We start from the raw sequence: 11,989 nt of genomic DNA, 5'->3' as shown, positions 1-11,989 counted from the left end.
TTTTTTTTTTTTTTCCTACACATGCAGCTCAGGAGCGGACCCGGCGGGCGAGCGGGGGCGGCGGCAAGGGGAGAATAACTGCTTGGTCCTGCACAGACATCTGTTTCTCATCTCCATTTGCTGTGGCAAAGGAGAAGAAAGTCTTTTGCAAAGGGTGGGAAAGGCACAGATTTTTTTTTTTTAATCACACGCACACACAACAAAACTAAGCCAAATTAAAAAAAAAAAAAAAAAAAGAAAAAGACAAGACAGCTCAGAAGGTTGCAGAGTGAATGCATTACTGGGCTGGAGCCGAGCCCCCAGGGCTAGGGCGGGAGCCCCAGAGCGCGTGGGGTCTGGGTTGCGGGCTGGAGCTGCGCCCGCGTGTCCCCGGGCACCGGGCGGGGAGGGAGGGGAGGGAGGGGAAGGGGAGGGAGGAGGGCGGGAGGGAAGGAGGGAAGGAGGCAGGGGGCGGGCTGGGGTGGGGGTGAGGGAAGGCGCCCCGTGTGCTGCCGTAGGAGCGGCGGCGGCGGGAGCGGAGGGAGGAGGGAGCGCGGGCGCGCTTGTCATGTTCGCTCTCTCACCCTGGGGGCATCCTGCAGAACCTCTCCTCGGAAATCCACGGGGAAATGGCAAACAGGATTGACGGGTTTCACACGCTCCTTGCTAGACAGAGCCGCTCATTACCATAACCGTCTGCAGCGACGGCGACGCAGCGCCCCAGTCGCGGCGGCGGGACCTGCCGGGACCCTCGCCCGCCGCGCACCAGCGGTCACCGCCGATCGGGCTGCGGGGCCGGGACCCGCGCGAGTGTGCACGGCGGCCGGGCTGGCGCCGAGCCCACAGCGGACCCGCGGCCGCTCAAGCGCTGCGGCCGCCGCCTCCCCGCTGACCCCGCGGTAAGAGCGGGGCTGGGCGCGGGGCGCGGGGCGCGGGCGGCGGGGGCGAGAGGCAGGGCCCGGCGGGTGCAGGACGAGGTTTGGGCTCCGCGGCTGCTGCCCGCGCACCCGCCCGCACCACGCGGCCTCCCGCGCGCCCTCCGACACCGGGGCTGCGCGGGGGTCAGCGTGGGGGCTTGCAAGGCGACCGGGCGCGGAGGTGGCGAGGGCTTTTCCTGGACTGGCTATGGCCGCGGCCCCCTTCACCGGGGCGGGAGCCGCCGCCTCCCCTTGGGGCACGCAGGAGCCGACCCCAGGGCTGCAGGGACAGCAGCTCTGATGAGACCTCGAGGTCCTCAGTGGCCTGCCCTTCGTCTTCGGGTCAGTAGGAGGGACGCCCCCAAAGGCTGGAGGCTGCGACGCTTGGCAGGTGGGGAGGGAGGGGTTGGGGATGGCAGGAGCGCGCGATCTCAAGAAAAAGGCATAGCTGCCGGAGCTGACACCTTCTGTCCCCCGCCACCTCCGCCCCCGCACCCTCCTCCCCGGCAGCCGAGCCGAGCCGCTCTGCGGGCTGCGGCGGCTCCTCTGTCCTCAGCTCACCTCCCCGGCGGGCCGAGGCTGCTGCCCGCCGGGTCCACGCCTCCCCTGCGCCTTCCCGGCCCCAGCAACTTTCCGGAGTGCCCGGCTACCGGCTACAGCCGCAGAAGCGCAGGGACAGGCGGCCCCGTGGCCTTCGCCCGGCCCCAGGCGCGCGCGGGGCGCTCCCGCAGCAGCGGCTCGGCCGGCAGGGGAGCCAGGGCCAGGCGCGCATCTGCTGCGGGCTGAGCGCGGGGCCCCGGCCAGCCTCGCCAGAGCCCTGCCAACCGCCGTGAGTCATTCCCTTGGAATCCCACCTTTGGTGTTTATTTCCCTTAGAAGGAAACTTGCTCTAAAAGAAAAAAAAAAAATGGAAAGAAAGCAAAAGAAGAAAGAATAATAATAGCTCGTATTCCTCAGAAGAGACACTGGGCTCGGGCACCTGGGAAGACAACTTGCCTTTGTTCCCAGACACTTGGGGTGTTTACTTTCTCCTGTGGCCTGCGGCTGGCAGGCTGCTGCCCACTGTCCAGGAAAGGGGCTCTGGGCTGCGCCACCAACCCCTGGGGTGTGTCTGTATGGGAAACTAGGGAAACTAGGACAAGGTGGCTGCTGTCCGCCTGCAAGGGATTGGCCCGCCAAACCTCAGACCCCCCCCCTTTCCACTCCCCCCCACTTGGGCTTGGGCTTGGGCAGGGGAGAGCTGGCACCTGGGCTCTCACTCCCCAACCTCCTTAGGCCAGCCCCTGCATTCCCCAGAACCCATCCTAATGCTCTTTGTGGGATTACCTGTGAGAGGTGTACTTCCTAGGGTAGACAGGTGTACTGCAGGAATCTGCACAAAAGCGACCTCTGTCAGCTTAGAAAGGTTGGAGATTTTGTTCTGACCACCCCACCCCCTTCCACCAGCAGCTAGAGAAGTTGTTGACATCTTGTAGGGACAATGTCAAGTCAGGGGCTTCACTACACCTGGGCAGAACAGTAAAGGGCTGGGAATACCAGCCCTGCTTTCCAGTACCGGAGTCAGTCCTCTAACTGCTCCAGTGCTCTTAATAAAATGTTCTCTAATTGCCATGACAGATAGGGAGTGGTGATGGAAACGTGACCAGGAATTCCTGCTAGATTCAAGGTGGCACGGAATCCATAGCTACCCTATTCTGTGTGCCAGCCACTCCTGTTAGCATCATAATGGCTCCAAGAAAAGAACAAGCCCAACTCATCTGGAAAAACCCAACTGCATGGAAATGCCTGGTAATTTTACAAGAAGCACTTGACATCTGGCCTTCAGCCTTCTGAGGATGCTTAAGGGGTCTTTCTGCTGTACCCCCTCCTGACACAACAGGCAAGTAGGAGCCTGAGGATGCAGGGTAGGGCTTTGAAAATATTTTTTTAAATCCACTGGAGATAGAACACACTTTAACACCCTCCTTTTGAATCCATTCACTTGTGATGTTAAAAGAAAATTTGCTATCATTGTGGCTAGGTCTGAAATGAACAGCACAGAATTTTGTGGACTTGAATTTCTGAATTACATAGCAGAATTGTATGCAAATCTTATGCAGAGAATAATGAGTTTAGCTCTCTACATATACTACAAGTGAAGATTCATACTAAACATGAGTCTTAGTGCTGTACAGTCCAGTGTTTTGTGAACATTAAACTTGCCTTTATTTGCTAACATCCCAGTGTAATTTCTAAATAGACTAAGAAGTCTCAATTGGAAAATCTCCTCCTCACTCCCAAATAATCCCAGCTCATTCATGTTTTCTTCAGAGTACATAAATCACTTGCAGAACTTAGCTTCTCTAGTTTAGGATTTTTGTGTGTAGCAGTTTCCAATTCAAAAAAAGAAAAACTGACTGAAATTAGATGTTGTAAACAAAAGAAACAGCCAAGATAAAAACTATTATGCCACATTTGAAGTTCAAATACATAATGATAGAATTTCATAGGCTGGAACACTGAAATTCTAAACAACCAAAAAAGCTACTCCCTCAAAGTCATTAAAATATAAACAAACTCTGACTAACATAAAACAGCACAGGGCCCATTAATGTCCTATTAAGCAAAGGTAATTGCTGGTAGGAGCCTGTGAACGCCTTTCTTTCTTAAGGGGCATGCCTCTGTCAACCTGTTTTTGTTTATATGTCATCAAAGTTCTACCAGGCAAAAAAGCTTTGGATTTTCTTCCCAGAATCCATTTCAAAAGTGAGTGTAAACTTCAAGCTGGAAATTATAGTTTTCCTCAATCAGAGAGGGCTACTGGTTCTCATAAAAAGTATGAATTATTCCTGGTCATAGCATTGCCTGATAGAAATGTAGGATAGATTTAAAAATTAGACCATTTCATGAGAGTCTTCCAGGGAATACATTATCATAAGATTTGAAACCCTGCTTGAATTCTGAGTTTGAGGGTTGATCAATGACTGAATTTGTTGAATTGATGGAAGCCAAATTTCTTGGTTGATGACTCAAAGAGAAAAATAAATGGCATTTCCCACCATTTTTAAATAATTATCTGAATCTCTCTCTCTCTCCCCCTCTCTCTCTTTTCTCAGTAAGTCCTTGTTGATATCTCTTTGGAGGGCATCTTGACAGAGGAGGAAAGTTAGGTTAGCAGCCCCAGTCAGCTTGGTCCTAATTCTGCCTACTGACCTGGACACCTTACTTGTCTTCTGTGGGGTTGGGACTGACTCTGAGAAGGCAGAGAGAAGCCTGGTGAAAGAGAGAGTCTCTGCTGCCAAGAGCTGCTCTGTTAGCCAGAAGGACTTTGTCATTTTAATGAAGCCATTTCCCCTTCCCCTGATGTTTTCCTCCAGGAAGCGGACCCTTGTTAGAGCATGTAGGGAATAATAGTCTCCCGCAAGACAATGATAGATTCACCCTCTCCCCAAAACATTACAAACTGTATAATTTGGAAAAGAAAGAACTAGACCCTTAGTGTATACTTGAAAGACAATCAATCTTCAGAAAGCAAGCCTTACGTCACTTTGGTGACAGTCCTTTAGATCTCAAAGCCAGAAAGTGGAGGTTTGAGTTTCAAGGAAATGGCAGTTGGCAAGGCACTGAGTCTGCTCTGCTGTCACTACTGCTCTGTGGCCCTTGGGTCTTTTTGCATTAATGGTCAACTCTTTTCTCTCTTGAACTTATCCTTGACCCTATCTTGAGTCCTACAAAGGACCAACTGAGAACACAGAGTGCACATGGAATTGGTCCAACCGACTTGAGTTATTGTCAATGGAGGTGGGGATTGATCCAGGGAGCATCACAGAGTTGAGACACCCCATCTCCCTGCAGCCCTAAGGGAAGGAGGTGAACTGCAGAGATGGGCAGTGATGTGTTGCCTCTTGGAAAGTTCCTGCCTTGTGTCTGGGCTTTGCAGTTTAAAGAGTTGCTGGCTGACTCTGGCCCCAGAGCCCTGGCTCCTGTTTAATATTCTGCCTGCTCCGTTGATGTTGTGCTTGGCTCCTGTGGGACTGCAACTCACGGCTGGAAACTGGAGCCAATTTTCTGTCTTCATCTCGCAGTGTTTTGACTGGAGGCAGATCCAGTTCAGGCCGATCAAGGCTGGTGGAAACAACTACCAAGTGTCTCTCTGTCTGCTTTGCTCTGGGAGGAGAAAGTGGAGGGAACCCCAGAATGATGTAGAGGAACTGATCTGAGGAAAGAAGAGGAGGAAGGGGCAGGGGACAGGGGGACAGTTTGAACCTCAGAGCATCAGTTGGGATTACAGTGGAGTTTCTGGCTCCCCCCCCCCCCCGGCCCTTTTTGTTTGATTGATTAGTGGATTTCATCAAAGGAGACTCCCAGGGGATTGACTAGAAAATTGATTTTGCCTTATTAATAGAAAGGAAAATTTTGGCCCTGCCTCTTAGTGGTACATTTTCTGTGGGAAGGTCAGGAGGAAAATGTGTTTAGGAGGCAACGCAGCTGTCTGGAAGAGGGCTGAGGGGAATCTGAGAACAATAAGGAACCGGTTTTAAAGATCCGCCCCTGAAATGCAGACTGCTGAACACAGAGGCTGAGCTAATAGCAGCTAGAGTTTGCTGAGGTTTTCTTGGAAAAATAATCAGATGGTTCAGGGTGAAGGGGAGGACCAGGAAGTGAAAGTTTCCCAAAGCCACGGGATGAGGCTGCCAAGGACCTGCCCTCACTGGCTCTTGATCAGGGCTGTTTTCCTTTTGTCTTTCTTCCCCCCAGGTCTGAGGCTGTCAGAGATGACTCTGGTTCTGTCCATGAATAGATTCTGCGAGCCCATTGTCTCGGAAGGAGCTGCTGAAATTGCTGGGTACCAAACACTATGGGAGGCTGACAGCTACAGAGGCCCGAGCCCCCCAGGGCCAGCACAGGCCCCTTTGCAGGGAGACCGGGGAGCTGGTCCCCCGCTGGCAGGTATAGCCCTTGACCTTCCCCTTCGGCCTTCTATGGCTAGTCTGGTAGACAGACGGAAGTAGTGTCTGGGGCACCCTTCTGAGCTAACAACCATCCAGGGCTGCCTGCACACTCCTCCTAAGCCAGCCCAGGCTCCTGGGAGAGGACCAGAGGTGGCATTTAAATTGCATTCCAACCTGCTGTTCCCTAGGCTGCTGCTTGTGTAAGTCATGGAGCTGTATTTTTAAGAGCCCCAAACCAAGTATTGAAAGTCTGAGTTTGGATTTTGGTTTTCTATGCTGGGGAACTGTGTGGTTCTCTCAGAGTTACACAAGCCTGGTGGACTCACAGTGAAATCTTTATCCCATGAGACACAAGGGAATCTGCACTGGGGAGCACAGCTGCATGCCTCTTCTCTTTATGGAGCACACAACTGGTTTTGGTATTATTGGGGAAAAAAAATTTAAGCCAAGAAAATAGAAATGTGTCCTATCTGATTCTTTATACTTACAATCTAAGATAAGTTCCTCTGAGTCTTTGTATACTAGTAGGTTTTTGTTTTTGTTTTTGTTTTTTAAAGAAACTAAAACATAAAACGAGATTCAGGGAAGTCTGTTTTGCAAAAAAAAAAAAAAAGAATTAGAAGGTTTTCAAAAAATTAAACCTTACATTATTCATGGTTGACATTTTACCTTTTCAAGAGTGAGGACCTTGTCCATAATTTAAATTGTAAATATTTAAATTTGTATTTTAAAACAGAAATGTCATAATTCCAATGTGCAGATAACCATTTATTTACTAACCTAGAGCCAATTGACACTCAAAAGTGGTTTGGTTGTCAGTGGCTCTAATCGAAGGTGTGTACATTTGAACAGTGGTGTTAAGTTGTCTGGATTTAATGAAACAATTTAAATAAGTACTAATATTATTTCACAGTTGTTGCAGTCTTCCTCTTTGTGAATTTTGCTGTTTGCCTGTGCATAGAATTAAGATTCTGAGTATTTAATAAATGCTGAAAGATGTCACTTTTCTCTAAAATTGCCTAGAAGCCCTCGCCTACCCTGGCTCATGGGATTGCCTATGATAGCGACGATTAAGACAACTGTTTATTTTTAATCACCACATGTACAGACAAAGATGTAGCCAAGCTATCCTCTAGAAGGAAAGGAAATGAAAGTATTTTGTTTGGAGAACCTCTGGCAAACCACATGTCATTTGTCATATCTGATTTATTACCACAGGATCACATTACAGGGGAATTTCAAATCCTATAACAACATCTAAGATCACATACTTTAAGAGGAAGTACGTGGAAGAAGAGGATTTTCACCCACCACTCAGCAGCTGTAGCCATAAAGTATGTTTTTTTAATAGTCATTATTTTTATTAAGACTTTAAGATACTTAGTAACAGTTACTTGATCCATTTCCAGAAATTAAATTGTTCCACCCAAGCAATGAAAAGGAGCCACTTGTCTGTTAGGGCCACATTAATCATTGTCACTTTTTTGGGTCCTGCATTATTTTTCACAAGTACTTGTAGAGAGAGCCCAGAAAGAGATCTTCTATCCAGAAATAACAAAATTATATAATGTAACCAATATCTTTTTTTTTTAACTTATGATTTGATATTTCTGAAGTTGCATGAAAGGTTCTGGTTACTCTGCATTTTCCCGAGTCAGGAAATGCACTTGCTCTTCCCAGTCTGAGCCCTATTTCTGTGTGTATCTGATTTGGAGTGGCTACCCAGGGCGCCTCACCCCTCCCCATCTCTTGGGGTATACTTGTCATCCCTTGATTGTTTGCATGCTGTACAAACATACACTTCATTGTACATTCATTACATATGAAAAGTCTGGTGAAAGAATATATATATATATATATTCAAAATTCATTCCGAAGAAAAAAACCAAAGCTCACTTTTTTTGCACATTACCACAAGAAAATAACAGGATGGAGAAAGTACATGGGCTTATGAACAGGCATCTGAGCTTTTGAAATAGTTCTTTTTCCTTTTGGATAATTTTCCTTCAAAAACTTTCTGCTGATTTCATCAAGGAAGGTATAGCCCCACCCACAGTTGTCTGAAATGCAGAGAGGGTTTTCAATTCAGCTTCCCATCTGCCTCCTCTTGTTCCATCTTTTAGATGTTGTTTTTGCCCTGTTCATTATAAGACATATCTTGACAGGTGCTGAACCTTCCTATGCATGTATAGTCCCGGTCTCTGCCTTTGGTCAGTTTGGGCTGGTTTAATTCACAGCTCCTCAGGGCTATGCCAACAGTTTGCTTCTTTTTTAATGACCAGGAAGAGCTGGTCCCCAGGATGCAAGCAGTTTGTTTCCTTTTTAGGGTCTGTGTTGTGGTTGTAGCAATTTTCCAATTGCTACTGGACTTGCACCAACCAGCATGCAGTGACACTATCACACATATCAGGAGTGGGTCCTCTCATTTCCTCTCTGCATCTCTTCTCCTGTTCAGCCCCTAAAGGAAGCCTACTTTGGTCCTTCAGCTGACAGACCTCTCTGGGTCTGAGCCTCATTAATTATTGTCATCTTATCAAGCAAGGATAATTGCAAGTATGAAGCCCAGAGGAATAAAAGAAGGATAGCACTGAAGGATAATCTCATGCTCCCTTAATGGCTAGCCCAGACTTCAAAGTGTACATACCCATTAAGACCTGCACGGTGACCTCTTTTAGAAACATGTACTGGTGTGCAATGTATGTGTCTGTATATGCATGTGTATTTCTTTACACACACAGAAAACAAGTGCAAGTAAAGTATAGCTTGATAAACTTCACCAGGGTCATCCTCCTGTCACTAACATCCAGGTCAAGAACCAAACGTAAGCAGCCTCCACAATCCTTCCTTGTGGCCACTTCTAGTTACTACCCCTTTGCTCCCCAAAGTAAGAGTGCCCTCCTGACAACTTAGACTAGTTGTATGTTTTAGCACCCCCCCTCACTCTGCCATAACAGATAGAACACTGGCCTGCCCCTGCTGAGGTCTGCACTGTGACTTTGTTCTCTGTTGCTTGGCCACACCAGTGAGTCCGGAAGGGGTGGGGACAATCTACATCACTGGTGTCAGCCTCCCTGGGGGGGGAGGGGGAACAAGGAGAAACAAGAGCAGAACATTCCCAGACGCAAACACTGCCAAGAATGAAATCAGCAGTGATGATATTTTTGTATGGTACATTTCCTAAGCTTTCTGTTCCTTTCTTGATTTTTAGACCATCTCAATTTTCGAGGAAAGAGCGCACATCCTTTACATGTCTTTAGAAAAGCTGAAGTTTATCGATGATCCTGAGGTGTACCTCCGAAGGTCTGTCCTCATCAACAATCTGATGAAAAGAATCCACGGCGAGATTATCATGCAGAACAACTGGTGCTTCCCGGCCTGTTCTTGCAGTGGCGCCTCTGCCCAAGAGTGGTTTACGGCGCAAGACTGTCCTTACCGGAAACGACCACGGATGGCCAAAGAGGAGTGTGAGAAGTTCCATGCCTGCTGCTTTTACCAAGAGTGTGGTGGTCACTACCTAAATTTGCCCCTTTCTGTCAATGCTAGTGTCGGAAGTGCTTCCACGGCTGCCTCCTCTTCCTCTTCCTCCTCCTCTTCCTCTTCCTCCCCTCCTCTGCCTTTGCCGAGCTGTTCCCACCAGGTGGATTTCAATGTAGGCAGTACACCCGATTACAAGAGTGATGGTCAAATACCTGCCAGTGAAATCTTTGTTACTAACGTGAGGCCACTCGGTGTCCAGGAAAAGGCCAAATTAAATGATGAGAAAGCAAGTAATGAGAGCAACAGAGATGGTGACCCCCTCAGCCACGAACCTGTGGGAAATGACCTTGATTTTGAGTGCAAAGGCCAATTTTATGATTATTTTGAGACTGGATATAATGAAAAAAACAACGTAAGTGAGTCTTGGAAAAAGTCTTTAAGGAAAAAGGAGCCTTCGGCAAGTAACAAATTGTGCTGCAGCAAAGGAAGTAAAATATGAGCCATCTTCTCATCAAAACTTTGAAGCATGCACAGCATGATCGATTAGCTCTCATAAATTTTATTTTGAATGGATTTTATAGTTTTGTACAACTGATAAAATTATGCCATGAACATGTCATTTTAATGCCTTTGGAGCAGATTGCATAAAACATCTGTACAGTAGGCATCAGGCGTGCTGCTTATAAATGTAGTGGTTTTACCAAGAAAACAGTCAACTTAATGTTTAAAAGTATATCTTAGTTTTCTTACAAAAATAAAATGATCAGTAGACTAGATTGGGGGACAGTGTGCCCTCGTGGTATTTCCATTGCCCCCCCACACACACACACAAAGAGCCCATCGCTAGCTGAGAAAGTTCAACATATTTGCAATTAACAGGTAGTTGTTATTCAGTAAGCAAAGCAGAATAACCAGCAAAAGATGTCTGCTTCTTCAATATGCTACAGTATTTTTTTTTTCTGAATAAAAGACTGAAGACAGGGAGCTAGATGAAATGGCTTCATGGCCATTAAGTATTTGTATTAAACAGTCTCTGTGTGACAGATGAAAAATAGGATGTGATGTAATAAAATAAAACACACACACACCTGTCTGGGGCAGCAGTCAACAATCTGCGGAGAGGGTATTCCCTGTGAGTTCCTGGCTTGCCTGTGATGGGTGTTGAGGCTTTTAGGGAGGTAGCATACAGGGCGATTTTTGGTGCCTTACTTTATCTTAATTTTTGCCAATGTGAAAATTAAGGATAAATCAGAGTTACAGCAGGGATTTAACAAACAGGAAACAAAACACAGGGTGGATCCATATGGTTTGGAAACTGTTAACTTTGAACTATTGTGTTCAACTTTTGATTCAACATCTCTATTCTTCCTTTATTTTTGATGCCCAGTGGTGTTGGGTTTGATATTTTTGGATAGGGATGGAGGAGACAATAGAGAGAGCTGTTAGGAACTAGCACTAGCTGCTTAAGCTTTTCTATGGCAACGGTCTGTTGCTGGTTTTGGGTTTTCTGGGTTTTAGGCTATTTTGTTTTCTTGTCCAATGAAGTCCATGAATCCGTGGCATGCATTATACTTTAATCTGTTTTGCATCATTTCACTTGTTTAGATTATAAAAGCATGTGGCTTTTCATATATGACTTTTGCTGTTGATTAAGAAGCACAATGTTAATAAATGCTGTGGTGATCGATAAGGTTTATCTTAAAGAATGTAAAGATTTTAGTTTTTGGAAAGTTATTTTGGAGAAATGGGACTTGGTCTGTAATCGTTACTATGTATGGATTTGGTCAGCATTCTTCTCGATATCTTGAATTTGTACATTTGCAAGTGTTCAGGGTGGCGCTCTGATCCTTCCACTCCAGCCAACCCCTCCTGCTAAGCTATATTCCCATTGCCAAGGTCAATGGGAATAATTGACTTGGGCGTTTTTAAACAATACTTCCCAGGCACTGAATGCCAAATGGAGGAAATAGGAAAGTGTTCCCAGTTTCTCCAAGATAAAGCTTTTTCTTATTATTGCTATTAATATTAAATATAGGTCTCATTCATACAGTGTATGAGTAGGCTCATTTGGACAGTTGTCCGCAAGGACCAATTTTTAAACCATGTTCCTGTGTTATAGCTCAATAGTCTAGATGTTTCGTCCTCTACTTTCAATATTTGATAAACATTTGATGTTGAAAATTTAGGTGATAGATGCTTGTATATGAATGTCTTGTAATAAAGTAAGGTTTTCTTGATATATATTTATTAAAATGTTCAAAATTCATTAAGCTTTTCATTTTTATTTTAATGGCTACTGACTACATATATCTCTTTTCCACCTTTCTTTCTCCATGACAAACTCAAAACATCTAGAAGCTAGAGGACAGTGACCACACAGGAGTTTTCAAAAATAAAAAAAGATACATTAAGAGACCAATATTTTAGAGTGGTCTTAATTTGTAGGTTTAGATTTCTGTTGCCTAAAAAGCACAATGTTAAAAAATGATGTGATCAGTAAGGTTCTAGCTTAAAGAATATGAAGATTTTTGTAGAAAATTTCTGGAAAAACAAATTGTGTGACATGAAGTTGTAGGTACTGAACCCTAGGTTATTCCTTTATGAAATGTCAAGTTGTCAAGCAGGTGACCCAGATGGAAGTATGCCACAGGTTATGTCTAGTGGTATTAAGTATAATTCTGTATT

At 46.1% G+C, this 11,989-nt stretch overlaps 1 protein-coding gene across 3 annotated transcripts; it reads left to right on the top strand.

The window, feature by feature from the left end:
• The first annotated feature begins 742 nt into the window (after positions 1–742).
• Positions 743–11,570, top strand: Sertad4 (SERTA domain containing 4). 3 transcript variants are annotated; one of them, XM_020154585.2, is made up of 4 exons: positions 743–878; positions 5,634–5,825; positions 7,046–7,161; positions 9,036–11,570. In XM_020154585.2, exons 2-4 carry the CDS (start codon positions 5,651–5,653, stop codon positions 9,801–9,803), a joined length of 1,059 nt encoding a protein of 352 aa, XP_020010174.1. In that variant the 5' UTR covers positions 743–878; positions 5,634–5,650; the 3' UTR covers positions 9,804–11,570. The 3 variants fall into 3 exon arrangements, with proteins under 3 accessions (XP_020010174.1, XP_073904505.1, XP_073904504.1); XM_074048404.1 differs by lacking the exon at positions 743–878 and adding an exon at positions 1,131–1,238; XM_074048403.1 differs by lacking the exon at positions 743–878 and adding an exon at positions 2,538–2,775.
• Positions 11,571–11,989: the final 419 nt, after the last annotated feature.

Source organism: Castor canadensis, chromosome 11, assembly GCF_047511655.1.
Source record: "Castor canadensis chromosome 11, mCasCan1.hap1v2, whole genome shotgun sequence".
NCBI lineage: Eukaryota > Metazoa > Chordata > Mammalia > Rodentia > Castoridae > Castor > Castor canadensis.
Note: the sequence above shows the minus strand (reverse complement) of the source record. Positions and strands in the feature narration are given on the sequence as shown.

Excerpts from the sequence above, each read along its gene's own strand:
- Sertad4 (XM_020154585.2), top strand. The coding sequence starts at position 5,651 with ATGACTCTGGTTCTGTCCATGAATAGATTCTGCGAGCCCATTGTCTCG. Across the intron at positions 5,826-7,045 it reads AGCTGGTCCCCCGCTGGCAG|GATCACATTACAGGGGAATT; the intron begins GTATAGCCCTTG and ends TTATTACCACAG. Across the intron at positions 7,162-9,035 it reads TCAGCAGCTGTAGCCATAAA|ACCATCTCAATTTTCGAGGA; the intron begins GTATGTTTTTTT and ends CTTGATTTTTAG.